The sequence below is a fragment of the Genypterus blacodes genome, unplaced genomic scaffold (assembly GCF_046128005.1).
Source record: "Genypterus blacodes isolate CSIRO-AG114 ecotype Tasmania unplaced genomic scaffold, CSIRO-AGI_Gbla_v1 ptg000001l_1, whole genome shotgun sequence".
In the NCBI taxonomy this organism is placed as follows: domain Eukaryota; kingdom Metazoa; phylum Chordata; class Actinopteri; order Ophidiiformes; family Ophidiidae; genus Genypterus; species Genypterus blacodes.
Genome location: NW_027466815.1, coordinates 272,262 through 299,733, shown reverse-complemented (window position 1 = coordinate 299,733; position 27,472 = coordinate 272,262). Strand labels below are relative to the sequence as shown.

The 27,472-nt window shown below is 42.9% G+C and overlaps 3 protein-coding genes across 11 annotated transcripts in view; all 3 read left to right on the top strand.

Moving 5' to 3' along the window:
* Positions 1–7,593, top strand: part of LOC143008912 (protein NLRC3-like) — a 35,043-nt gene extending 27,450 nt beyond the window's left edge. For 3 of the 5 annotated variants that reach the window (XM_076168080.1, XM_076163472.1, XM_076161247.1), the window contains 2 exons: positions 5,722–5,768; positions 6,453–7,593. In XM_076168080.1, coding sequence (XP_076024195.1) covers positions 5,722–5,768; positions 6,453–6,991 — 586 coding nt within the window. In that variant the 3' untranslated portion in view covers positions 6,992–7,593. Of the gene's footprint in view, positions 1–649; positions 729–1,028; positions 1,252–1,691; positions 3,499–3,571; positions 3,746–4,171; positions 4,346–5,440; positions 5,615–5,721; positions 5,769–6,452 lie in introns of all 5 variants that reach the window. The other 2 variants (XM_076164280.1, XM_076165040.1) reach the window with 2 other exon arrangements.
* Positions 123–19,335, top strand: LOC143014826 (uncharacterized). Of its 5 annotated transcripts, none has more exons than XM_076170606.1 (14): positions 123–335; positions 9,590–9,682; positions 10,448–10,561; positions 10,754–10,832; positions 11,133–11,355; positions 11,692–13,492; positions 13,566–13,739; positions 14,160–14,333; positions 14,763–14,936; positions 15,376–15,549; positions 16,022–16,195; positions 17,215–17,388; positions 17,496–17,542; positions 18,530–19,335. In XM_076170606.1, exons 2-14 carry the CDS (start codon positions 9,600–9,602, stop codon positions 19,066–19,068), a joined length of 3,930 nt encoding a protein of 1,309 aa, XP_076026721.1. In that variant the 5' UTR covers positions 123–335; positions 9,590–9,599; the 3' UTR covers positions 19,069–19,335. The 5 variants fall into 5 exon arrangements, with proteins under 5 accessions (XP_076026721.1, XP_075992987.1, XP_076025268.1 ...); XM_076136872.1 differs by lacking the exon at positions 123–335 and adding an exon at positions 8,704–8,733; XM_076169153.1 differs by lacking the exon at positions 123–335 and adding an exon at positions 8,982–9,069.
* Positions 19,336–19,462: 127 nt separating this feature from the next.
* LOC142991071 (uncharacterized) lies at positions 19,463–27,425 on the top strand. The gene is made up of 11 exons (XM_076141097.1): positions 19,463–21,612; positions 21,798–22,100; positions 22,181–22,441; positions 22,862–22,940; positions 23,086–23,102; positions 24,290–24,784; positions 24,997–25,299; positions 25,380–25,640; positions 26,035–26,113; positions 26,259–26,295; positions 26,487–27,425. Exons 1-11 carry the CDS (start codon positions 21,087–21,089, stop codon positions 26,532–26,534), a joined length of 2,409 nt encoding a protein of 802 aa, XP_075997212.1. The 5' UTR covers positions 19,463–21,086; the 3' UTR covers positions 26,535–27,425.
* Positions 27,426–27,472: the final 47 nt, after the last annotated feature.

Genomic DNA, 27,472 nt, shown 5'->3' with positions numbered 1-27,472 from the left:
CATTCGAATAACCAAGCAAGTAATCGACAGACTTAGCAGTGAATTGTGACTTGAAATTCACTCTATTAAAAGTGTGTGTGTGTGTGTGTGTGTGTGTGTGTGTGTGTGTGTGTGTGTGTGTGTGTGTGTGTGTGTGTGTGTGTGTGTGTGTGTGTGTGTGTGTGTGAATTCCAGAATGTATATCGATGCTTGTATGACACTCTCTCACACACACACACACAAACAAACAACACCCAGGAATCCTGTGAGACAGGTTATGATCATGCAAGTTGATACTCCGTTAAGGGTTAAGGGGAACCTCAGTTAAGGAAGAGCAGCAGAAGGAGCCTGACGCAGTGAGTTTCAGATTAGTTTGATTTCTTTACTTTACAGACCTTTCAAATGAGCTCTTAAAGTAGTGAAGCTTTATTTGTGAGTGAGCGGCAGTTTAGCAGAGTAGTGTTGTCTTTGTTGGCCTTCACCTCATTGTTGTCCTTGCATTGCGTTGCAGGATCCTCTGAGAGCTCTGACAGGCTTTGTGGAACCAGCAGACTGCTGCATTTCCTGTGAAAATCACTTGTGTTTCCTGTTGTGTCAGACAGACACACGTCACCTTGACAACCTGTCTGCATGTGTTTGTAAACTCACATGTTTCTTTATTTCTCCACAGACTTCACTTGAATCAGTCAGATGTTTCCACTGGTCAGTGTGCCCAGCAGCATGCAGCAGACCTGGACTCCATATTTATGGTGAGTAAATGTCTAGGCTCCGCCCACTTACATATGGCCGATGTCACCGGGTAGAGAATCTATTGACAGAGAAATAAGAGATGTTGTAATGCAGCACTTCATTCAGTTTGAGCAGGGAGAGTTCAGTGGGAACATTAACATAGGAGTTGCTGCTATGGTTACCTGCATCTTCATACATCTGTAGGGTTTGAATCCTCGTTAGCTGCACTCCTGAGTGATGTTGTCAACATACACACTGACAGCTAACAGAAACCAGGATCTTCTCTCACTCTGGTACAAACTTGTGTTTGACTCTTTCAGCTGCTGGAGGAGAACATTGTCAGGTTTGTGAAGAACGAGCTGAAGAGCATCCAGAAGGTTCTGAGTCCAGATTACCCAAAATTCAAGAGCCAGAATGAGGATGAGGAGGTGTTGGGTGGTGAGGATGAAGAGCAGAGGAGCATCAGAGAGGCGTTCCTGAAGCTCACAGAGACCTTCCTGAGGAGAATGAAGCATGAGAAGCTGGCTGAGTCTCTGCACAGCAGTAAGATCATTTAACAGCTTTAACATGATGGAAAGAGGAAACAGGACTAAAGCTTCACACTTACACACTCTACACACTCAAACATACAAGAATGCAGCTACTGATTGAAGCCACGATAACTTGTGGTACAAGGGTACTCAGTCCCCCTGAGTCCATTCTCACTCAGGCTCTCTTAGCACACACACTCTGCGACCTTTACAGTGTGAGGGCCCCACAGGCTGAAGGGACGGTGAGTCTGAGCACATGAGAGGGTCTGGACACCAAGAGATCTTGAAACTCACACAGGAACATAAGGGGTTAGAAGGTTAGAAGAGGTTATATCATGCTGCTCTAGTGACAAACATTTCTAATCCAAAATGTACAATTCTGATGCTTTTCTACACTGTAGTTCTCTTTTCTTCTCCATGTTTTCCTCCACTGACTGTTGTCTGTTCATACAGGAAGTTTTGTTGCACGGTGCCGACGTAAACTGAAGTCTAAGCTGAAGCAAAAGTTCCAGAGTGTGTTTGAGGGGGTCGCTAAAGCAGGAAAGCAAACCCCTCTGAATGAGATCTACACAGAGCTCTACATCACAGAGGGAGGGGCTGGAGGGGTCAATGAAGAACATGAGGTCAGACAGATTGAAGCAGCTTCCAGGAAAACACAGAGAGAAGAAACACCAATCAGATGTGAAGACATCTTTAAAGCCTCGGCTGGAAGAGATCAGCCAATCAGAACACTGATGACAAAGGGCGTGGCTGGCATTGGGAAAACCCTCTTAACACAGAAGTTCACTCTGGACTGGGCTGAAGGCAAAGCCCACCAGAACATCCAGCTCACATTTCCATTCACCTTCAGAGAGCTCAATGTGCTGAAAGGGAGAAAGTTCAGCTTGGTGGAGCTTCTTCATCACTTCTTTATTGAAACCAAAGAAGCAGGAATCTGCAGCCTTGAAGACTTCCAGGTTGTCTTCATCCTGGACGGTCTGGATGAATGTCGACTTCCTCTGGACTTCAACAACAGTGGGATCCTGACTGATGTTAGAGAGTCCACCTCAGTGGATGTTCTGCTGACAAACCTCATCAGGGGGAACCTGTTTCCCTCTGCTCGCCTCTGGATCACTACAAGACCTGCAGCAGCCAATCAGATCCCGGCTGACATTGTTGATATGGTGACAGAGGTCAGAGGGTTCACTGACCCTCAGAAGGAGGAGTACTTCAGGAAGAGATTCAGAGATTTTGAGCAGGCCAGCAGCATCATCTCCCACATCAAGACCTCACGCAGCCTCCACATCATGTGCCACATTCCAGTCTTCTGCTGGATCACTGCTACAGTTCTGGAGGACATGATGAAGACCAGAGGAAGGAGAGGAGAGCTGCCGAAGACCCTGACTGAGATGTACATCCACTTCCTGCTGGTTCAGACTAAACTGAAGATCATCAAGTATGATGGAGGAGCTGAGACAGATCCACACTGGAATACAGAGAGTAAAGAGATGATTGTGTCTCTGGGAAAACTGGCTTTTGATCAGCTGCAGAAAGGAAACCTGGTCTTCTATGACTCAGACCTGACAGAGTGTGGCATGGACATCACAGCAGCCTCAGTGTACTCAGGAGTGTTCACTCAGGTCTTTAAAGAGGAGAGGGGACTGTACCAGGACCAGGTGTTCTGCTTCACCCATCTGAGCGTCCAGGAGTTTCTGGCTGCTCTTTATGTCCATCTGACATTCATCAAGTCTGGAGTCAACCTGCTGTCGGATCAATCAACCTCTCTGTGGTCCAAACTATCAGGAGACAAATCCAAACTGAGACGTCTCCACCAGAGTGCAGTGGACGAGGCCTTACAGAGTCCAAACGGACATCTGGACTTGTTTCTTCGTTTCCTTTTGGGCCTTTCACTGCAGACCAATCAGGCTCTCTTAAGGGGCCTCCTCCTGAAACATACAGGAAGGAGCTCAGAGACCAACCAGGAAACAGTCCGGTACATCAAGGAGAAGATCAGTTATAATGTCTCTGCAGAGAGAAGCATCAATCTGTTCCACTGTCTGAATGAGCTGAAGGATCTTTCTCTAGTGGAGGAGATCCAACAGTACCTGAGCTCAGGACGTCTCTCCACAGACAAACTGTCTCCTGCTCAGTGGTTTGCTCTGGTCTTCATCTTAATGTCATCTGAGGAAGGTCTGGATGTGTTTGACCTGAAAAAGTACTCTGCTTCAGAGGAGGCTCTTCTCAGGCTGCTGCCAGTGATCAAAGCCTCCAAGAAAGCTTTGTAAGTGTGCCGATCACATTATGGTTTTATAATTTTAGGAACAAAAATAAAATGTTCAACAATTCATTTTCAGGCTCAGCGGCTGTAATCTGTCAAAGAGAAGCTGTAAAGCTCTGTCCTCAGTCCTCAGCTCCCAGTCCTCCAGTCTGAGAGACCTGGACCTGAGTAACAACAACCTGCAGGATTCAGGAGTGAAGCTGCTGTCTGTTGGACTGGAGAGTCCACACTGGAAACTGGAAACTCTCAGGTCAGCAAGATATAGATGTTTGTAAAGGTGAAACTCTGAGAGCTTTCACTCACTTGACCTGCTTGTTTCTCCTGGAATGTTTTTTTTTGAAGGAATGCTGCAGTAACACAGACCCACACATGATCCAGCTCCATTAACACACACACACACACACACACACACACACACACACACACACACACACACACACGCTCTCTCTCTTAGAAGGAGGAAATGGTTCTCTTGTCTTGTTAATTTGACAAAGAAGTCAGAAGTGATCTCAAATATTTACAGAATACTTTTGATGCATTTCATCCCAAAATCTTTTCAATTCTGGGTTTAACAGTGGATTACGTTGATATGACAGAATTCCCTGATTCTATTTTGTTCATCATCGTGAAAATCAGATGACCCTAATTTTGTGAAATGATTGATTCCTTTCTTCAGGCTCGGTGGCTGTAATCTGTCAGAGAGAAGCTGTGAAGCTCTGTCCTCAGTCCTCAGCACCCAGTCCTGCAGTCTGAGAGACCTGGACCTGAGTAACAACGACCTGCAGGATTCAGGAGTGAAGCTGCTGTCTGCTGGACTGGAGAGTCCACACTGGAAACTGGAAACTCTGAGGTCAGCAAGATATAGATGTTTGTACAGGTGAAACATTACAGTGATGTGTCATGCATAGTGACCCCAAAGAGCCTGCATTTTGCCTGCTGGACTGTTTTGAGTTCACCGACAGACACAAAGCAGAAAACTTGGCTGTTCTGGTTCTGTTCTGGGGATTTGTTTGCAGTGTTTTGTTCCTTTTGTTTTTGTGTTATATTAAAATATAAGTTTGATTAAAATATTTAACAAAAGTAAGAATGCCTGCTTTTGTAACAGAACAAATTCACAAAATGATTGGCAATTATAAGGCTTCTCATAAAAACACTGAATGCAAAAGGGTTTATCAACACACAAACCATTCATATTTGCCAGGTTAGGCTAAAATATGAGGCTACAGATGATAATAGACTTGGGAGCCGTTTGGGAACCGTGCCAAAAGAGCCTCTCTGAAAAGAGCCAAACTCCCATCACTAAAACACTGAGAGCTTTCACTCACTTGACCTTGGTGTTTCTCCAGCCCCACACATTATGCAGCTCCATCTACATTACATTACATTACATTACATTACGGTCATTTAGCAGACGCTTTTATCCAAAGCGACTTCCAATAAGTGTGTTCAACTACAAACAACTACAAACAAACAACAACTTCAATCTATCTAACACACACACACACACACACACACACACACACACACACACACACACACACACACACACACACACACACACACACACACACACACTCTGTTATGTAAGTGGTTGATGTGGAGTGAATAAAGGCAGTGCCTCAGTGGGTAGAGCTTCCCCTTGGGAACCGTAGGGTTGCCGGTTCGAGCCCCTGCCGAGGCGCCCCTGAGCAAGGCACCGAACCCTCAATTGCTCCCCCCTCTGCGAAGGGTGGTAATTTAATGTAAGTCGCTTTGGATAAAAGCGTCTGCCAAATGATTGTAATGTTATGTAATGTAAAAGGTGTGGTGCAAACATTTCACTGAGACATTTCTTGTTTACTAGACTTTAGTTCCCTTCATTCTGGTTAAAACAGAATGAATTTCTGCAGTGTTGGAAAACATTTCACCACTCCACAAACCAAACCCCTCCCCCCTTTGTTCTCAGGCTGTCAGGCTGTATGGTCACACAGGAAGGCTGTGCTTCTCTGGCCTCAGCTCTGAGCTCCAACCCCTCCCATCTGAGAGAGCTGGACCTGAGCTACAATCATCCAGGAGACACAGGAGAGAAGCTGCTGTCTGCTGGACTGGGGAATCCACAATGGAGACTGGACACTCTCAGGTTAGGACACAGCTACAGAGTGTGGACTGTCTCCCTGTTGGTTAAAGATAAAAACTCAACAATCAATAATCAATCCTGTGCTGCTGTGCCTCTGTGTCTTCCTGCAGGATGGATCATTGTGGACAGCAGATGATCAAAGCTGGTCTGAGGAAATGTAAGTTTGATTTAACTTTGATTGAAGTGATCACATCAATTGATTTACAACTGATTTCTAATGGAGAATTGGTTTCAGTTCTAAATGACTTGGATCCAGATGCTCTCCATCAAAATGGAGCTTTGACTGTGACAGAATGGTTGATGGTTCCTCCTTGTTTGTTCTCATGTCTGCCTGGTTGATGCTGCTTTCTCCTCCAAGACATTTGAATCTCAATGAGACTTCAGCAGAATATAAAGGGCAGAATATCAGACGTGTGTGTGGCGTCCTCAGCTTGACCCTAAAGCTACAAGCATTTTAAGGCCTTTTTTTGTGTGTGTGTGTGTGTGTGTGTGTGTGTGTGTGTGTGTGTGTGTGTGTGTGTGTGTGTGTGTGTGTGTGTGTGTGTGTGTGTGTGTGTGTGTGTGTTTACCAACATCAGTCATGGATCCATTGGTATTGATATTAGTTGATAATTAGATGTTTTATAAATCCAAATTGCTGTAGATGTTGATGGAAAACTTTCAGATTTTTTATTGTTTTGTTGACATTCATTTTCTATCAAACAGGAAAATAAAATCAGGTCTGATTATTATGTCTGATATTTGTGACGATGAGTAGTAGAAATTGCAGTAGTGAATAATAAAGGCAGCAGCTGTGTTTGATGATAAACTGCTGCTGTTTGTGTCTTTTTCTGTCCATCAGATGTTTGTCAACTGGAACTGAACCCAAACACAGTAAACAGGAGACTCTGTCTGTCTGACAACAACAGGAAGGTGACATATGTGAGAGAGGAGGAGCCATATCCTGATCATCCACAGAGGTTTGATATCTGGCCTCAGCTGCTGTGTAGAAATGCTCTGACTGGTCGCTGTTACTGGGAGGTGGAGTGGAGAGGAGGCGTTGATATATCAGTGAGTTACAGAGGAATCAGCAGGAAAGGAAAGAGAGATGACCGCAGGTTTGGAGGAAATGATCAGTCCTGGACTCTGAGATGCTCTGATGGTCATAGTTACTATGTCAGTCACAATAACAGAGTAAGCCTCCTCAATGTCCCTGTGTCCTCCTCTGTCCCTCACAGAGTAGGAGTGTATGTGGACTGTCCTGCTGGCACTCTGTCCTTCTGCAGCGTCTCTGACACACTGATGCACCTCCACACCTTCACCACCACATTCACTCAACCTCTCTATGCTGGGTTTGGGTTCTGGAGGCCTGATTCCTCAGTGACTCTGTGTGATCTGTAGGACACACACACACACACACACACATACACACACACACACACACACACACACACACACACACACACACACACACACACACACACCCACACACACACACACACACAGTCTCTCTTTCTCCTTTTTCCCCACACACGCAGTCGCTGTCTCGCACACACACACTCACACACACACACACACACACACACACACACACACACACACACAGTCTCTCTCTCTCTCCTTTTTCCCCCACACATGCAGTCTCTCTCTGTCACACACACACAATCTCTCTTTATCACACACACTCACTATGTGTGATCTATATAGGACCCACACACGCACACACTCTGTCTCACACATACTGTGTCACACACACACACACACTCTCCCCTGCACAGTCTCTCTCCCTCTCTCTCTCTCTCTTATTCTCTCTATATATCTGCATTTTGACATTATTGTTTTTATTTCCTCTTATTTTACTCGTTATTTAATATAGGCTCTTATTTTCTTTTATGTTATCTTTATCTTAATGCCCTTTATTGCTTTGCACTCTGCACGTTGCTGCTGTAACATGTGAATGTCCCTGTTATTGGACGAATAAAGGATGATCTTATCTTATCTTATCCTGTTTTTGTTCTTGTCTTATCATCATCGTATAAAGTACAAGATTATAACTACACAAAATGATTTGAAATACACGTCTTTAATGTGTTTTTATGTAAAATTGTCATAAATGGTTTGGTTTGGTTTATTCATGATGAAAACTACAAATAGCTTCCTCGTCCATATGTAATGAAGAGGAAGAGAAATAAGGAACCATCACAGACAGAATGGAGGAGAAATCCTTCATCTTAAGGTTGTAACAGTCATGTTGACCTTCATCAGAAACATTGTTTTCTTTGAACTGTTTGACTTGCTCTATCAATCAGATCCCTGCTGACAGCGTTGATATGGTGACAGAGGTCAGAGGGTTCACTGACCCTCAAAAGGAGGAGTACTTCAGGAAGAGATGCATTACAATGTCTCTACTGATAGAGCCTCAGTTTGCATCTGTTTTCGACGAGGCCGAGGTCGGCAGTCCTACAGTAATCCCAGTAACACCTGTGGCTCCATTCCTCAATGTAACTGCAGCTATCCTTGCATTTATGCATAGGAAAATGCTTAAGCGTTGAGAGAATCTGTTCATTGTTGTCACTTATTATCATGAATATTGTCTCTACTCACTGTGGGGGTAACTAACATACCACATCTCCAAACAGAAGATTGAACTAATCCACCTTTGTAGGTATTATCATGACATATAATGTATAATAAAAACATTCTAATCTAATCACAGAATGTCATTACAGTACTCTGTGTCATTGTCTTGGCCCCGTATGAAACCAACCTTGCTCATTTCTTATCTTTCTCATACTTCAGTCATGTTTTCATGGAAGAAAGTGATGTTGTGATGATAGTGTTGTCCACTAGATGGCACTGTTTCCAACTGTGAATACCAACTTTTACTCTCAGTTCGTATCAACATCCTTTGTCTGCAGGGCCGCAGCTATGATGTCACTGAGGTCCGGACCTCGGTCATTATTCCATAGTGAAAGATTAAAATCGGCTATGTAACGTCTGTGTGTGTGTGTGTGTGTGTGTGTGTGTGTGTGTGTGTGTGTGTGTGTGTGTGTGTGTGTGTGTGTGTGTGTGTCTGTGTGTGTGTGTGTGTGTGTGTGTGTGTGTGTGTGTGTGACAGCAGAGCAGAGAGTCAGCAGCTCCAGGTGTGTGCATAGACTTTATTAGAGGAAGTGGAACGAGCTCATTGAAATAAAGACAAACTAACTTTCAGCTTGCACAGATAAAAGACAGATGCTTCTTAAAAATGGAGTCAAAACTGAACATAAATGTGTCAACTAACAACTGAGAGACATTTAAAATCACATCTACTCTCGGGGAATTCCAGAATGTATAACGATGCTTGTATGACACACACACACACACACACACACACACACACACACACACAAACAATCAACACCCAGGAATCCTGTGAGACAGGTTATGATCATGCAAGTTGATCATCAGATGAGGAAGAGCAGCAGACGGAGCCTGACGCAGTGAGTTTGAGTTTCATTTCATTTCTTTACTTTACGGACCATAGTTTATGTTTAATGTTTTTAGTGACGGTTAACAGTTATTGATCTGATTGGCTGGGCAGTTCTGTTTTAATGAGACAAGAAACACTTGTGTGTGTGTGTGTGTGTGTGTGTGTGTGTGTGTGTGTATGTGTGTGACGCAGTGTGTGACGCAGTGAGTTTGAGTTTAGTTTGATAACTTTACGAATCATAGTTTATGTTCAATGTTTGATGACAGTGTACAGTGATTGATCTGATGAAGAAACGATTAACACAAATCTGTAAGTGTGTGTGTATGTGTCGTTTTTGTGTTTGTGTGTATTTGGTTTTTTCTGTGTCGTTATTTGTGTGTGTATCTGTGATTGTGTGTGTTTGCTTATCTGTGTGTGTGTGTGTGTGTGTGTGTGTGTGTGTGTGTGTGTGCGCACGCATGTTTGTCGACGTGTGTATGTGTGTATATTTGTCTGTGTGGTTACGTGTGTGTATGTTTTCCTCTCTGCAGTGTAGTGAAGATGAGTGTCTGTGGTGATGAAGTGGAGCACAGATCCAAAGGGGGGCCTCCAGATCCTCATGAACAAGGACCCTCACACACAAAGTAAGACCACCCATCACACCAGGGGCCTCACTTCTACCTCAGGTGAAACTGAAACAGAGCGGCCCAGCTCACTTAAAGCTCCACTCACCGCTCATGAACTTGTCCAGGAAGTAGCGACATAAAACAACACCATCACCTCCAGCTTTCCTTTGGATCCCATTGGATTCAATGCTTCATATTTATCGATTTCCATCCACTGTCCCGGGTTGGTCTGCACCTGTGCATCTCCTTCTGATATCTAGACATGTTTCCTTCTTCATGGCTTCAGATGCTGCTTCTTGTAGAATCTTGTTCTCTGACTTAGTCCCACAAACATGGTGAAATGAGACAAAGATTATACTTATATCATGATTAGTTTCACTAGAAAAAAGACTTTGACTCGGCAGAGAACAAAGGATGCATTAAAACAAAACAAAAAAGATTGAATAATAATAATTGAGCTCAGTTTAACAAGATTTATGTAAGCTGAGTCCCAGAGTTAGTGACGATGGCAGACTTCAAAGGTTTGTGTGTTGGTGACAGAATGTGTGTAGTTTAAAGCAACATTGAGTCAAACACAGCTCCTCCTCCCATTCGAGTGAATGGATGTGATTCCTGTGACTCTGTTCATTGAGAGAAATTTCAAGCTAAGAATGAATGATTGTGATTCTCTCATAGATGAAGCTGACAGCAGTGGTGTGTACAGCTGCTTTAGATGCTCCTCACATTTCCCCTAATGACCTTCTGCTTCCATCTGCTGCTGTGTTGTCAATGCTGTGTTTATAGGCTTCATCAGCAGAGGGCAGACGGTCCTGTACCCAGCTGTGTGTCCATGAAGAGCGACGGGTCCATGGGTCAACCTATTTACTTCACTGATGGACAGAAGGCTGCTGAAGAAAGGTCAGAGGTTAAACCAGGTCACTTTGATGTAATCATTGTATCTTTGTAGCAGAAGGCTTCACAAAGCACAGATCTACTTGAATGAAGGACACGTCTCTGTCCACCTGAGTGTTTTGAGGAGAGTCTCATAAGTTGACCCAATGTGCTGAAGAATGATTTTGTAAACTCACATGTTTCTTTATTTCTCCACAGACTTCAGCTGAATCAGTCAGAGTTTTCCACTGGTCTTTGTGCCCAGCAGCTTCCAGCAGACCTGGACTCCATATTTATGGTGAGTAAATGTCCAGGCCCCGCCCACTTACATATGGACGATATCACCGGTTAGAGAATCTATTGACAGAGAAATAAGAGATGTTGTAATGCAGCGCTTCATTTAGTTTGAGCAGGGAGAGTTAAGTGGGAACATTAACATAGGAGTTGCTGCTATGGTTACCTGCATCTTCATACATCTGTAGGGTTTGAATCCTCGTTAGCTGCACTCCTGAGTGATGTTGTCAACATATACATTGACAGCTAACAGAAACCAGGATCTTCTCTCACTCTGGTACAAACTTGTGTTTGACTCTTTCAGCTGCTGGAGGAGAACATTGTCAGGTTTGTGAAGAACGAGCTGAAGAGCATCCAGAAGGTTCTGAGTCCAGATTACCCAAAATTCAAGAGCCAGAATGAGGATGAGGAGGTGTTGGGTGGTGAGGATGAAGAGCAGAGGAGCATCAGAGAGGCGTTCCTGAAGCTCACAGAGACCTTCCTGAGGAGAATAAAGCATGAGAAGCTGGCTGAGTCTCTGCACAGCAGTAAGAGCATTTAACAGCTTTAACATGATGGAAAGAGGAAACAGGACTAAAGCTTCACACTTACACACTCTACCCACTCAAACATACAAGAATGCAGCTACTGGTTGAAGCCACAATAACTTGTGGTACAAGGGTACTCAGTCCCCCTGAGTCCATTCTCACTCAGGCGGAGCTCACACAGGAACATAAGGGGTTAGAAGGTTAGAAGAGGTTATATCATGCTGCTCTAGTGACAAACATTTCTAATCCAAAATGTACAATTCTGATGCTTTTCTACACTGTAGTTCTCTTTTCTTCACCATGTTTTCCTCCACTGACTGTTGTCTGTTCATACAGGAAGTTTTGTTGCACGGTGCCGACGTAAACTGAAGTCTAAGCTGAAGCAGAAGTTCCAGAGTGTGTTTGAGGGGGTCGCTAAAGCAGGAAAGCAAACCCCTCTGAATGAGATCTACACAGAGCTCTACATCACAGAGGGAGGGGCTGGAGGGGTCAATGAAGAACATGAGGTCAGACAGATTGAAGCAGCTTCCAGGAAAACACAGAGAGAAGAAACACCAATCAGATGTGAAGACATCTTTAAAGCCTCGGCTGGAAGAGATCAGCCAATCAGAACACTGATGACAAAGGGCGTGGCTGGCATTGGGAAAACCCTCTTAACACAGAAGTTCACTCTGGACTGGGCTGAAGGCAAAGCCCACCAGAACATCCAGCTCACATTTCCATTCACCTTCAGAGAGCTCAATGTGCTGAAAGGGAGAAAGTTCAGCTTGGTGGAGCTTCTTCATCACTTCTTTACTGAAACCAAAGAAGCGGGAATCTGCAGCCTTGAAGACTTCCGGGTTGTCTTCATCCTGGACGGTCTGGATGAATGTCGACCTCCTCTGAACTTCCACAACAGTGGGATCCTGACTGATGTTAGAGAGTCCACCTCAGTGGATGTTCTGTTGACAAACCTCATCAGGGGGAACCTGCTTCCCTCTGCTCGCCTCTGGATCACCACAAGACCTGCAGCAGCCAATCAGATCCCTGCTGACAGCGTTGATATGGTGACAGAGGTCAGAGGGTTCACTGACCCTCAGAAGGAGGAGTACTTCAGGAAGAGATTCAGAGATGATGAGCAGGCCAGCAGCATCATCTCCCACATCAAGACCTCACGAAGCCTCCACATCATGTGCCACATCCCAGTCTTCTGCTGGATCACTGCTACAGTTCTGGAGGACATGATGAAGACCAGAGAGAGAGGAGAGCTGCCGAGGACCCTGACTGAGATGTACATCCACTTCCTGCTGGTTCAGACTAAACTGAAGATCATCAAGTATGATGGAGGAGCTGAGACAGATCCACACTGGAATACAGAGAGTGAAGAGATGATTGTGTCTCTGGGAAAACTGGCTTTTGATCAGCTGCAGAAAGGAAACCTGATCTTCTATGACTCAGACCTGACAGAGTGTGGCATCAACATCACAGCAGCCTCAGTGTACTCAGGAGTGTTCACACAGGTCTTTAAAGAGGAGAGGGGACTGTACCAGGACCAGGTGTTCTGCTTCATCCATCTGAGCGTCCAGGAGTTTCTGGCTGCTCTTTATGTCCATCTGAAATTCATCAAGTCTGGAGTCAACCTGCTGTCAGATCAATCAACCTCTCTGTGTTCCAAACTACCAGGAGACAAATCTAAACTGAGACGTCTCCACCAGAGTGCAGTGGACAAGGCCTTACAGAGTCCAAACGGACATCTGGACTTGTTTCTTCGTTTCCTTTTGGGCCTTTCACTGCAGACCAATCAGAGTCTCTTAAGGGGCCGCCTGAAACATACAGGAAGGAGATCAGAGAGCAACCAGGAAACAGTCCAGTACATCAAGAAGAAGATCAGTAATAATGTCTCTGCAGAGAGAAGCATCAATCTGTTCCACTGTCTGAATGAGCTGAAGGATCTTTCTCTAGTGAAGGAGATCCAACAGTACCTGAGCTCAGGACGTCTCTCCACAGACAAACTGTCTCCTGCTCAGTGGTCTGCTCTGGTCTTCATCTTAATGTCATCTGAGGAAGGTCTGGATGTGTTTGACCTGAAGAAATACTCTGCTTCAGAGGAGGCTCTTCTCAGGCTGCTGCCAGTGATCAAAGCCTCCAAGAAAGCTTTGTAAGTGTGCCGATCACATTATGGTTTTATAATTTTAGGAACAAAAATAAAATGTTCAACAATTCATTTTCAGGCTCAGCGGCTGTAATCTGTCAAAGAGAAGCTGTGAAGCTCTGTCCTCAGTCCTCAGCTCCCAGTCCTCCAGTCTGAGAGACCTGGACCTGAGTAACAACAACCTGCAGGATTCAGGAGTGAAGCTGCTGTCTGTTGGACTGGAGAGTCCACACTGGAAACTGGAAACTCTCAGGTCAGCAAGATATAGATGTTTGTAAAGGTGAAACACTGAGAGCTTTCACTCACTTGACCTGCTTGTTTCTCCTGGAATGTTTTTATTTGAAGGAATGCTGCAGTAACACAGACCCACACATGATCCAGCTCCATTAACACACACACACACACACACACACACACACACACACACACACACGCTCACTCTCTCTCTCTTAGAAGGAGGAAATGGTTCTCCAGTCTTGTTAATTTGACAAAGAAGTCAGAAGTGATCTCAAATATTTACAGAATACTTTTGATGCATTTCATCCCCAAATCCTCTAATTCTTGGTTTAACAGTGGATTACGTTGATATGACAGAATTCCCTGATTCTATTTTGTTCATCATCGTGAAAATCACATGACCCTAATTTTGTGTAATGATTGATCCTTTCTTCAGGCTCAGTGGCTGTAATCTGTCAGAGAGAAGCTGTGAAGCTCTGTCCTCAGTCCTCAGCACCCAGTCCTGCAGTCTGAGAGAGCTGGACCTGAGTAACAACGACCTGCAGCATTCAGGAGTGAAGCTGCTGTGTGCTGGACTGCAAAGTCCACACTGGAAACTGGAAACTCTCAGGTCAGCAAGATATAGATGTTTGTAAAGGTGAAACTCTGAGAGCTTTCACTCACTTGACCTGTTTCTCCTGGAATGTTTTGATTTAAGGAATGCTGCAGTAACACAGACCCACACATGATGCAGTTCCATTAACACACACACACACACACACACACACACATTCCAACTCTCTCTCTCAAAAGTAGGAAATGTTTCTCTGCTTGTCTTGTTAATTTGACAAAAAAGCCAGAAGCGATCTCTTACCATAACTATCAATTTAGTATAATTTTGATGCATTTCATTCCAAATCTTCCAAATTCTTTACAGCTTTGTGTTTTGTGTTTAACAGTGATATCCATTTTTCTGACAGAATTCCCTGATTCTATTTTTATCAACATCTTGAAAATCACATGACCCTAATTTGGTGAAATGATTGATTCCTTTCTTCAGGCTCAGTGGCTGTAATCTGTCAAAGAGAAGCTGTGAAGCTCTGTCCTCAGACCTCAGCACCCAGTCCTCCAGTCTGAGAGACCTGGACCTGAGTAACAACGACCTGCAGGATTCAGGAGTGAAGCTGCTGTCTGCTGGACTGGAGAGTCCACACTGGAAACTGGAAACTCTCAGGTCAGCAAGATATAGATGTTTGTAAAGGTGAAACACTGAGAGCTTTCACTCACTTGACCTGCTTGTTTCTCCTGGAATGTTTTTATTTGAAGGAATGCTGCAGTAACACAGCCCCACACATGATCCAGCTCCATTAACACACACACACACACACACACACACACACACACACACACACACACACACACACGCACACACGCTCACTCTCTCTCTCTTAAAAGGAGGAAATGGTTCTCTTGTCTTGTTAATTTGACAAAGAAGTCAGAAGCGATCTCAAATATTTACAGAATACTTTTGATGCATTTCATCCCCAAATCCTCTAATTCTGGGTTTAACAGTGGATTACGTTGATATGACAGAATTCCCTGATTCTATTTTGTTCATCATCGTGAAAATCACATGACCCTAATTTTGTGTAATGATTGATTCCTTTCTTCAGGCTCAGTGGCTGTAATCTGTCAGAGAGAAGCTGTGAAGCTCTGTCCTCAGTCCTCAGCTCCCAGCCCTCCAGTCTGATAGACCTGGACCTGAGTAACAACGACCTGCAGGATTCAGGAGTGAAGCTGCTGTGTGCTGGACTGCAGAGTCCACACTGGAAACTGGAAACTCTCAGGTCAGCAAGATATAGATGTTTGTAAAGGTGAAACTCTGAGAGCTTTCACTCACTTGATTTGTTTCTCCTGGAATGTTTTAATTTTAAGGAATGCTGCAGTAACACAGCCCCACACATGATGCAGTTCCATTAACACACACACACACGCACACACACACACACACACACACACACACACACACACACACACACACACACACACATTCCAACTCTCTCTCTCAAAAGTAGGAAATGTTTCTCTGCTTGTCTTGTTAATTTGACAAAAAAGCCAGAAGCGATCTCTTACCATAACTATCAATTTAGTATAATTTTGATGCATTTCATTCCAAATCTTCCAAATTCTTTACAGCTTTGTGTTTTGTGTTTAACAGTGATATCCATTTTTCTGACAGAATTCCCTGATTCTATTTTTTTCAACATCTTGAAAATCACATGACCCTAATTTTGTGAAATGATTGATTCCTTTCTTCAGGCTCAGTGGCTGTAATCTGTCAAAGAGAAGCTGTGTAGCTCTGTCCTCAGTCCTCAGCTCCCAGTCCTCCAGTCTGAGAGACCTGGACCTGAGTAACAACGACCTGCAGGATTCAGGAGTGAAGCTGCTGTCTGCTGGACTGGAGAGTCCATACTGGAAACTGGAAACTCTCAGGTCAGCAAGATATAGATGTTTGTAAAGGTGAAACATTACAGTGATGTGTCATGCGTAGTGACTCAGAAGAGCCTACTCGCAACGTGTGAGAGCCGGCTCCCCACTTTTTTTCCTGCATCTTGCCTGCTGCACTGTTTTGAGTTCACCGACAGACACACTGCAGAAAACTTGGCAAGTACAGGACAAAGTGGTGTGCTGTGTGAGTGATAATGCTGCAAACATCTGTTTCTGTTCTGGTTCTGTTCTGGGGATTTGTTTGCAGTGTTTTGTTCTTTTGTTTTTGTGTTAAATTAAAATATAAGTTTGATTAAAATATTTAACAAAAGTAAGAATGCCTGCTTTTGTAACAGAACAAATTCACAAAATTATTGGCAATTATAAGGCTTCTCATAAAAACACTGAATGCAAAAGGGTTTATCAACACACAAACCATTCATATTTGCCAAGTTAGGCTAAAATATGAGGCTACAGATGATAATACATTTGGGAGCCGTTTGGGAACCGTGCCAAAAGAGCCTCTCTGAAAAGAGCCAAACTCCCATCACTAAAACACTGAGAGCTTTCACTCACTTGACCTTCGTGTTTCTCCAGCCCCACACATTATGCAGCTCCATCTACATTACATTACATTACATTACGGTCATTTAGCTTTTCTCCAAAGCTTTTATCCAAAGCGACTTCCAATAAGTGTGTTCAACTACAACCAACTACAAACAAGCAACAACTTCAATTTATCTAACACACACACACACACACACACACACACACACACACACACGCACACACGCACGCACACACGCACACTCTGTTATGTTAGTGGTTGATGTGGGGTGAATAAACATTAAACCTGCTGCATGATGATCCTGCTAAAGAAGGTGTGGTGCAAACATTTCACTGAGACATTTTTTGTTGACTAGACTTTAGTTCCCTTCATTCTGCTTAAAACAGAATGAGTTTCTGCATTCTCGGAAAACATTTCACCACTCCACAAACCATATAACCCCTCTCTTTGTTCTCAGGCTGTCAGGCTGTATGGTCACACAGGAAGGCTGTGCTTCTCTGGCCTCAGCTCTGAGCTCCAACCCCTCCCATCTGAGAGAGCTGGACCTGAGCTACAATCATCTAGGAGACACAGGAAAGAAGCTGCTGTCTGCTGGACTGGAGAATCCACAATGGAGACTGGAGACTCTCAGGTAAGGACACAGCTACAGAGTGTGGACTGTCTCCCTGTTGGTTGAAAGTAAAAACTCAATAATCAATAATCAATCCTGTGCTGCTGTGCCTCTGTGTCTTCCTGCAGGATGGATCATTGTGGACAGCAGATGATCAAAGCTGGTCTGAGAAAATGTAAGTTTGATTTAACTTTGATTGACAACTGTGTGTCCATCCACACACAATTCAGAGAGGAAATTATTCATAATCAATCTTCATTGATTCTTGATTTTTCGATCAAAATCCCAAACTTTATCAGGCTGCAGCTTCTTAAATATGAGGATTTGCTGCTTTTCTCTGTTTCATATTATAAATCAAATCACTTTCAGTGTTTTAGTTGTCGTTGAGACAAAAGAAGCTGTTTGAAGATGTGACTTGATGGACATTTGTCACAATCTTTCTATATATGATCCATATTGATGAATGCATCAGGCCAAAGTCAATCTAGCAGTGAAGTTAAAAGCTCAGTAAAAGAGCTTTTAAGTTCACTGCTCCTCCATTTGGGACGACTGGAACACAGACTTGAAGTGATCACATCAATTGATTTACAACTGATTTCTAATGGAGAATTGGTTTCAGTTCTAAATGACTTGGATTCAGATGCTCTCCATCAAAATGGAGCTTTGACTGTGACAGAATGGTTGATGGTTCCTCCTTGTTTGTTCTCATGTCTGCCTGGTTGATGCTGCTTTCTCCCCCAAGACATTTGAATCTCAATGAGACTTCAGCAGAATATAAAGAGCAGACTATAGAATATCAGACGTGTGTGTGGCGTCCTCAGGTTGACCCTGAAGCTACAAGCATTTTAAGGTGGGAAGCAATCTGTGATTTACCAACATCAGTCATGGATCCATTGGTATTGCACTTGATCATCTGTTGATAATTAGATGTTTTATAAATCCAAACATTGCTGTTGATGGAAAACTTTCAGATTTAAGCAGAAGATTTTTTATTGTTTTGTTGACATTAATATTTTTTCAACGGTAAAATAAAATCAGGTCTGATTATTATGTTTGATATCTGTGACGATGAAAACAGTCGAAAGTGCAGTCGTGAATAATAAAGGCAGCAGCTGTGTTTGATGATAAACTGCTGCTGTTTGTGTCTTTTCCTGTCCATCAGATGTTTGTCAACTGGAACTGGACCCAAACACAGTAAACAGAAGACTCCGTCTGTCTGACAACAACAGGAAGGTGACATATGTGAGAGAGGAGGAGCCATATCCTGATCATCCAGAGAGATTTGATCACAGGCCTCAGCTGCTGTGTAGAAATGCTCTGACTGATCGCTGTTACTGGGAGGTGAAGTGGAGAGGAGACGTTTATATATCAGTGAGTTACAGAGGAATCAGGAGGAAAGGAGAGAGAGATGTCGGCAGGTTTGGAGGAAATGATCAGTCCTGGACTCTCAACTGCTCTGATCGTCATGGTTACTATGTCAGTCACAATAACAGAGTAACACTCCTCAATGTCCCTGTGTCCTCCTCTGTCCCTCTCAGAGTAGGAGTGTATGTGGACTGTCCTGCTGGCACTCTGTCCTTCTACAGCGTCTCTGACACACTGATGCACCTCCACACCTTCACCACCACATTCACTCACACTCTCTATGCCGGATTTGGGCTCTGGATGCTTGATTCCTCAGTGACTCTGTGTGATCTGTAGGACACACGCACACACACGCACACTCTCCCATGCAGTATTTGCCTCACACACTCTGTCTCACTCTCTCTCTCCTTTTCTCACAAACACACACTCTCACACACACTCTCCCATGCACAGTCTCTGTCTCATACACAACACACACACACACACACACACACACACACACACACACACACACACACACACACACACACACACACACACACACACACACACACACACACACACACACACAAACACTCTCTCTCTCACACACACATCTCTCAGCTTTAAAACGTCTTTTTACCACTGCTGCTTTGAATGAAAACAAATGAAATATCTGCATTTTGACATTATTTTACATTTATATTTTTATTTCCTCTTATTTTACTTGTTATTTAACATAGGCTCTTATTTTATTCTATGTTATCTTTATCTCAATGTGCACTCTGCACTTTGCTGCTGTAACACTTTGCTGCCTTCTCTCTCTCTCTCTCTCTCTCTCTCTCTCTCTCTCCCTCTCCTCTTTCCCCTCTTTCTATTAAAAAAAATGATCTCCAAATTATCCTACGCCTGTATGCACAATGTCATGTACAATGTCTGCTTCAATAAAAAGGAATTGCAAAAAAAAGAAATACAGCATCTCTGACACACTGAAGCACCTCCACACCTTCCCCACCACATTCACTCACACTCTCTATGCTGGGTTTGTGTTCTGCAGGCCTGATTCCTCAGTGACTCTGTCTGATCTGTAGGACACACACACACACACACACACCACAGAAGCTACACTTCTATGCAAATCAAACGTTGTGTCGTTTATTTCTGAGAAGGAATGTGAGTTCTCCAGAGGGTCGGCACAGCACGAGGAGCTGGGAAGGAAAGATACATGCAGGCAGTCTGACTTATGTGCAAGGATCACAGGCAGGGGAGTCAGGTAGGGAGTTCATCATGTGAGGGTGGGGCTGGGAGTGCAGTATCTGCTCAGTGATAACATTCATAGCAGGAGAACATGTGAGGACATTTGGATGTACAAGGCCGGTGCTTCATTAAATTTCATATCTGTGTGAGAAGTTTCAGTTACACAAGTTAATGCGTTTCATAAATTGTAGTTCACAGTGCTGTAGTTTCCTTTAGTATTCTTGCTTTTCTTTCTGTCCTCTGTTGGGATGACATCATAGAGGTGTATCAATAACGGCTCACACTTCATACTTTCACATTTTATAAGTTTGTTTTTTTTATAAGTATATATCTACGGATTTTATGTTCAGTTGCAAACCATCGGGATCAAACTGACCATCAGACACACTGGCCCTTCCGTGGTTGTTGCAGGGTGAATGAATGTTTATTTGTATGCGCACGTAGCTTTGGAACAGCTCTTGTCTGTCTCTTGTCCGTCTCTCTGTTTATCTCTTCTTCACGTCTCTACTTTTGTGTTTCCTGTCTGTGCTGCAGCTCTATCAGCGCCCATCCAAAACAAATCTCACCGTTGCTTTTAGGCTATGCTGTGATATAGTGTAACCATGCCAACTAACAAGTTTTATCTTTGGTTGTTATGTTATTGTTAAATGTTAAATCTTTGTCTCACTGGAACTCCTGAACTGAAATCTGAGCCACAGCCCTGATTAGTTTTATTCACACCATGTATCCACATAAGGAGAGTGAAGCATATCAGTTTGTATCAGTATAAGAATCAGAATCATACATTAAAAGGAATCATTGATTTGGTATGAATGTTTTTTGTTGATTGTGAACCGGTTGAGTTTATGAGGCTGTGACGTCTGACTTCTGTAATGAAACAGACTGAATATTTAAGGTTAAATGTGTGAAACATATTGGGGTGGACCTGCTGTTTGGATCAGATGTGTTTGTGTTCCAGCCTCTAAACAGGGAAGTGGCTTTGTTGGTCGCAGCTCAACTGGAACTTGGTAGTTGTATCATTTCATCGGTTAGATCAAGAAACTCATGACTTGTCCTTTTCCTCTGCTCTCTCTTGGTGAGATTATAACTGATGCATTTAGTTTCTCCACTCTGGTTCAATGGCATTTGTGAGTATGGTGACACACAGTGTGATACTTGGCCTCTTCTTCCTCTCAGGTGAGCTCTCTTTAAACACTTTGATTCAGAAAGCGTTGAAATCATTTAGCAAACTGGATGTTTTTGTTAAGTTTGTTCCTTATGACTGTTTCACAGGCGCTCTGGCCCAGGAGAGGCCTTGTAAAGCAGATCTTTACATTACTTCACCACGGAGGATGGAAGCACTGATTGGCTCTTGTTTGCAAATCTCATGTACCCTCATGGATCAATTTGGCACTGAAGAACCACTTAACAGCACAACAACTACTTTTGGAGCGTGGATAGCAGACAGATATCACAAGGTTTACTACAGCAGTGAGAGAGATAACACCTCTCTAATAAATATTATTGGAGACCTGGCTCAGAATAACTGCACCACTGTATTTAATGATTTAACCACAGCCCACACAGACAGGTACTACTTCAGAATTGAGAACGAACTACACCAGGTAGCAGCATTTTGTGACCCTGTTGACATTATAGTTACAGGTAAGAGTCTCTTTATATTTTAATAACATTTTATTGTTTAGAATGTCTGTAATGACTTTGACCCTTGATTGATTGTGTGCCATGTTGGAGTTATTCCACTTCGTCATGAATCAAGTTCACTCTCTGTTCCACGGTTAAATGTGAGGATATTTTCAGTTTTTCTTTTTTGTTTCTTTTTGAACCAGATACCCCCACGAGCCCCAGTATTGAAATCTTAGGTGAGCTGAAGGAGAACCAGACTGTCACTGTAACGTGTTCAACTCCCATTCCCTGTCCTCGCTCCCCCCCAACACTGACATGGAATCTCCCATCTGCCTACAACAAAACACTGCACAATTTAGACTCCATGACAATTACAGCTACAATCCAGACGACCCTTCTCCTCTTGGACAAGCACGATGGATTCTCCATCAAATGTGTTTCCACACACTCTGTGAACACAGGCAGAGACAAGACATCAGGGGAAAATGTGCATCTTAAAGTTTCATGTAAGTCTCTGCCTGTCCTTTCTCGTGCTCTGATGCAAAGATCGTCTCTCACTCCAGCTCGTCTCTCATATTTTCCTCAGACGGGCCCAAGGACACCTCAGCATCCATCAGTCCCTCAAACGTGATGTCACGGGGCTGCAGAGTGAATCTGACCTGCTCCAGCAGATCCAACCCTCCTGCCACAAGCTTCACCTGGTTCATGAACACCAAAGATGGAGCTGTTTACGTATCTGAGGGACGCGTTTACAGCTTCAATGTGACCACCTCAGGAATTTACTACTGCATGGCAACAAATGACTTTGGTCATCAGACATCCCCAAAGATCTATGTGGATATTGAAGGTAAATGCTGTCAAATTAATATAGAATGTGTGTGGATTCATTTGATGGGATTTAGTTATTACATTTTCTGTACAGGTGTTGGGTTGAAAAGGGCTTAACAGTGTGTCAGAAATTCACCCATTTTTCAGGTGGATCAGAAAATGTGAATTAGGAAGCTAGTATACACTAATTTATATGACTTTTTAGAGCCATGTCAGTTGGGGGCCATGGCCTCCCTGGCCACCCCCAGGGGCACCACTGACATTAAGGTAATGTGTAAAATACTAATTTTATACAATGACAGCCTGGTTCTCCTTTACTTCAAGGTAGCAGCAGACCATGTGTGTGTGTGTGTGTGTGTGTGTGTGTGTGTGTGTGTGTGTGTGTGTGTGTGTGTGTGTGTGTGTGATGTGTAACGGTAACCATGGTGTTGTGTGGCAGGTCAGTTGGTGGTCGTCAGCATTATAGTGAGGACCCTTGGAGTCGTCCTGCTGATCTGCACTCTGATCGCCTTTCAGTGGTGAGGAACATTTCAATCATCAAGGGCAGGGTTGATTTTTTTTATAACTGATTGGTGTCAATGTGGTGTAAAGAATGTAGAAAATAGATCACAGAACAAAATGAAAATGTGTGAAATCTTTTCGTTCCATCTCCATTTCTTCCAGCTGGTTTCGATCAAGATATTCCACTTAAGCTGTTAAGGTAAGACCCCAGACCAGATTTGTTCTGGGCTAAAACTTCATCATTTGGCTCAAGACAGAAAGAAAAATAGTTGACCTACGAAGGATTTCTGAAATATCTGCTCCTACTTTAGAGACAGTAAACTACAATGTAACACAATCATATGCATTTCTCTTGAATGAAAAATAACTAATAATTTGATTCACAAACAGAAAAGGTGTGACAACAGCAACAGCGTGACTGAGGCCCAAACACACTGAGCCACGTGGAGAAGAAGAAAAGGATGATGATGTCACTGGAATCTCTTTTTGTACTTTTTCATCATTTGTGGGTGAAATATACAAGCAAGTGATCCAGGTTACTCAGTATTCATGCCAGTTAAGGAGTCAATGACTGTCAATAGTCAAATCTTTTGTTACACAACTTAAAGGATCATTTATAATTTTGAGTGTATTTTAATTGTATCTTAACATGAAAAAGTCCAGAGGGTTTTGTGCTTTTATTTTGATAAAAATGACATTTTTCTTTTATATTTCTGTGTGAGTTTGACTTGTGTATACATACACATCTGTTTTTTATTATGCTGTGATATAGTGTAACCATGCCAACCAACAGGTGTCATGTTAGGTTGTTATGTTATTGTTTAATGTTAAATGTTTGTTTCACTGAGACTCCTGAACTCGCTTCTTAAAAATCTTAGCTATGGCCCTGATTAGTTTTATTCACAACATGTATCCACATAAGGAGAGTGAAGCATATCAGCTTGTATCAGTATAAAAGTAAGAATCATACATTAAAAGGAATCATTGATTTGGTATGAATGTTGTATGTTGATTGTGAACCGGTTGAGTTTATGAGGCTGTGACGTCTGACTTCTGTAATGAAACAGACTGAATATTTAAGGTTAAATGTGTGAAACATATTGGGGTGGACCTGCTGTTTAGATCAGATGTGTTTGTGTTCCAGCCTCTAAACAGGGAAGTGACTTTGTTGGTCAGTCGCAGCTCAACTGAAACTTGGTAGTTGTATCATTTCATCAGTGATTTTAAGAAACTGATGACTTATCCTTTTCCTCTGCTCTCTCTTGGTGAGATTATAACTGATGCATTTAGTTTCTCCACTCTGGTTCAATGGCATTTGTGAGTATGGTGACACACAGTGTGATACTTGGCCTCTTCTTCCTCTCAGGTGAGCTCTCTTTAAACACTTTGATTCAGAAAGCGTTGAAATCAGTTAGCAAACTGGATGTTTTTGTTAAGTTTGTTCCTTATGACTGTTTTACAGGCGCTCTGGCTCAGAGGGGGACTTGTTCTTCAGATCTTTACATACATCAATATGTAGGGACAACATATGCCCTGAGTGGCTCTTGTGTGCAAATCCCATGTACCATCAGGGATCAGTCTTACGTACGATTTGACAGCAACAGAGCGACTGTTGGAGTGTGGGGACTGTGGAAATTGCCTTACCATCTAGATTCAGTTTATCTATCCACTGTGATTTTCCCCGGCATTGAGGAAAATAACACCCCTAGAATGAATATTATTGGAGATCTGTCTCAGAAAGACTGCACCACTATATTTAACAATTTAACCACAGACGACACAGGGGGGTACTACGTCAAGATTCAGAATGGACCAGACGGGGCAACAGCAAAGTGTAACCCTGTCTACATACTGGTTACTGGTAAGAGTTTGTCTCTTTGTTTTCAAATTACATTTTATTGTTTGGAATGTCTGTAATCATTTTAGAAATCATGCACTGACTTTGACCCTTGATTGATTGTGTGCCATGTTGGAGTTATTCCACTTCGTCATGAATCAAGTTCACTCTCTGTTCCACTCCGGTTAAATGTGAAGATATTTTCAGTTTTTCTTTTTTGTTTCTTTTTGAACCAGATTCCCCTCCGAGCCCCAGTATTGAAATCTTAGGTGAGCTGAAGGAGAACCAGACTGTCACTGTAACGTGTTCAACTCCCATTCCCTGTCCTCGCTCCCCCCCAACACTGACATGGAATCTCCCATCTGCCTACAACAAAACACTGCACAATTTAGACTCCATGACAATTACAGCTACAATCCAGACGACCCTTCTCCTCTTGGACAAGCACGATGGATTCTCCATCAAATGTGTTTCCACACACTCTGTGAACACAGGCAGAGACAAGACATCAGGGGAAAATGTGCATCTTAAAGTTTCATGTAAGTCTCTGCCTGTCCTCTCTCGTGCTCTGATGCAAAGATCGTCTCTCACTCCAGCTCGTCTCTCATATTTTCCACAGACGGGCCCAAGGACACCTCAGCATCCATCAGTCCCTCAAACGTGATGTCACGGGGCAGCAGAGTGAATCTGACCTGCTCCAGCAGATCCAACCCTCCTGCCACAAGCTTCACCTGGTTCATGAACACCAAAGATGGAGCTGTTTACGTATCTGAGGGACGCGTTTACAGCTTCAATGTGACCACCTCAGGAATTTACTACTGCATGGCAACAAATGACTTTGGTCATCAGACATCCCCAAAGATCTATGTGGATATTGAAGGTAAATGCTGTCAAATTAATATAGAATGTGTGTGGATTCATTTGATGGGATTTAGTTATTACATTTTCTGTACAGGTGTTGGGTTGAAAAGGGCTTAACAGTGTGTCAGAAATTCACCCATTTTTCAGGTGGATCAGAAAATGTGAATTAGGAAGCTAGTATACACTAATTTATATGACTTTTTAGAGCCATGTCAGTTGGGGGCCATGGCCTCCCTGGCCACGCCCAGGGGCACCACTGACATTAAGGTAATGTGTAAAATACTAATTTTATACAATGACAGCCTGGTTCTCCTTTACTTCAAGGTAGCAGCAGACCATGTGTGTGTGTGTGTGTGTGTGTGTGTGTGTGTGTGTGTGTGATGTGTAACGGTAACCATGGTGTTGTGTGGCAGGTCAGTTGGTGGTCGTCAGCATTATAGTGAGGACCCTTGGAGTCGTCCTGCTGATCTGCACTCTGATCGCCTTTCAGTGGTGAGGAACGTTTCAATCATCAAGGGAAGGGTTGATTTTTTTTATAACTGATTGGTGTCAATGTGGTGTAAAGAATGTAGAAAATAGATCACAGAACAAAATGAAAATGTGCAAAATCTCTTCGTTCCATCTCCATTTCTTCCAGCTGGTTTCGATCAAGATATTCCACTAAAGCTGTAAAGGTAAGACCCCAGACCAGATTTGTTCTGGGCTAAAACTTCATCATTTGGCTCAAGACAGAAAGAAAAATAGTTGACCTACGAAGGATTTCTGAAATATCTGCTCCTACTTTAGAGACAGTAAACTACAATGTAACACAATCATATGCATTTCTCTTGAATGAAAAATAACTAATAATTTGATTCACAAACAGAAAAGGTGTGACAACAGCAACAGCGTGACTGAGGCCCAAACACACTGAGCCACGTGGAGAAGAAGAAAAGGATGATGATGTCACTGGAATCTCTTTTTGTACTTTTTCATCATTTGTGGGTGAAATATACAAGCAAGTGATCCAGGTTACTCAGTATTCATGCCAGTTAAGGAGTCAATGACTGTCAAAAGTCAAATCTTTTGTTACACAACTTAAAGGATCATTTATAATTTTGAGTGTATTTTAATTGTATCTTAACATGAAAAAGTCCAGAGGGTTTTGTGCTTTTATTTTGATAAAAATGACATTTTTCTTTTATATTTCTGTGTGAGTTTGACTTGTGTATACATACACATCTGTTTTTTATTATGCTGTGATATAGTGTAACCATGCCAACCAACAGGTGTCATGTTAGGTTGTTATGTTATTGTTTAATGTTAAATGTTTGTTTCACTGAGACTCCTGAACTCGCTTCTTAAAAATCTTAGCTACGGCCCTGATTAGTTTTATTCACAACATGTATCCACATAAGGAGAGTGAAGCATATCAGTTTGTATCAGTATAAAAGTAAGAATCATACATTAAAAGGAATCATTGATTTGGTATGAATGTTGTATGTTGATTGTGAACCGGTTGAGTTTATGAGGCTGTGACGTCTGACTTCTGTAATGAAACAGACTGAATATTTAAGGTTAAATGTGTGAAACATATTGGGGTGGACCTGCTGTTTAGATCAGATGTGTTTGTGTTCCAGCCTCTAAACAGGGAAGTGACTTTGTTGGTCAGTCGCAGCTCAACTGAAACTTGGTAGTTGTATCATTTCATCAGTGATTTTAAGAAACTGATGACTTATCCTTTTCCTCTGCTCTCTCTTGGTGAGATTATAACTGATGCATTTAGTTTCTCCACTCTGGTTCAATGGCATTTGTGAGTATGGTGACACACAGTGTGATACTTGGCCTCATCTTCCTCTCAGGTGAGCTCTC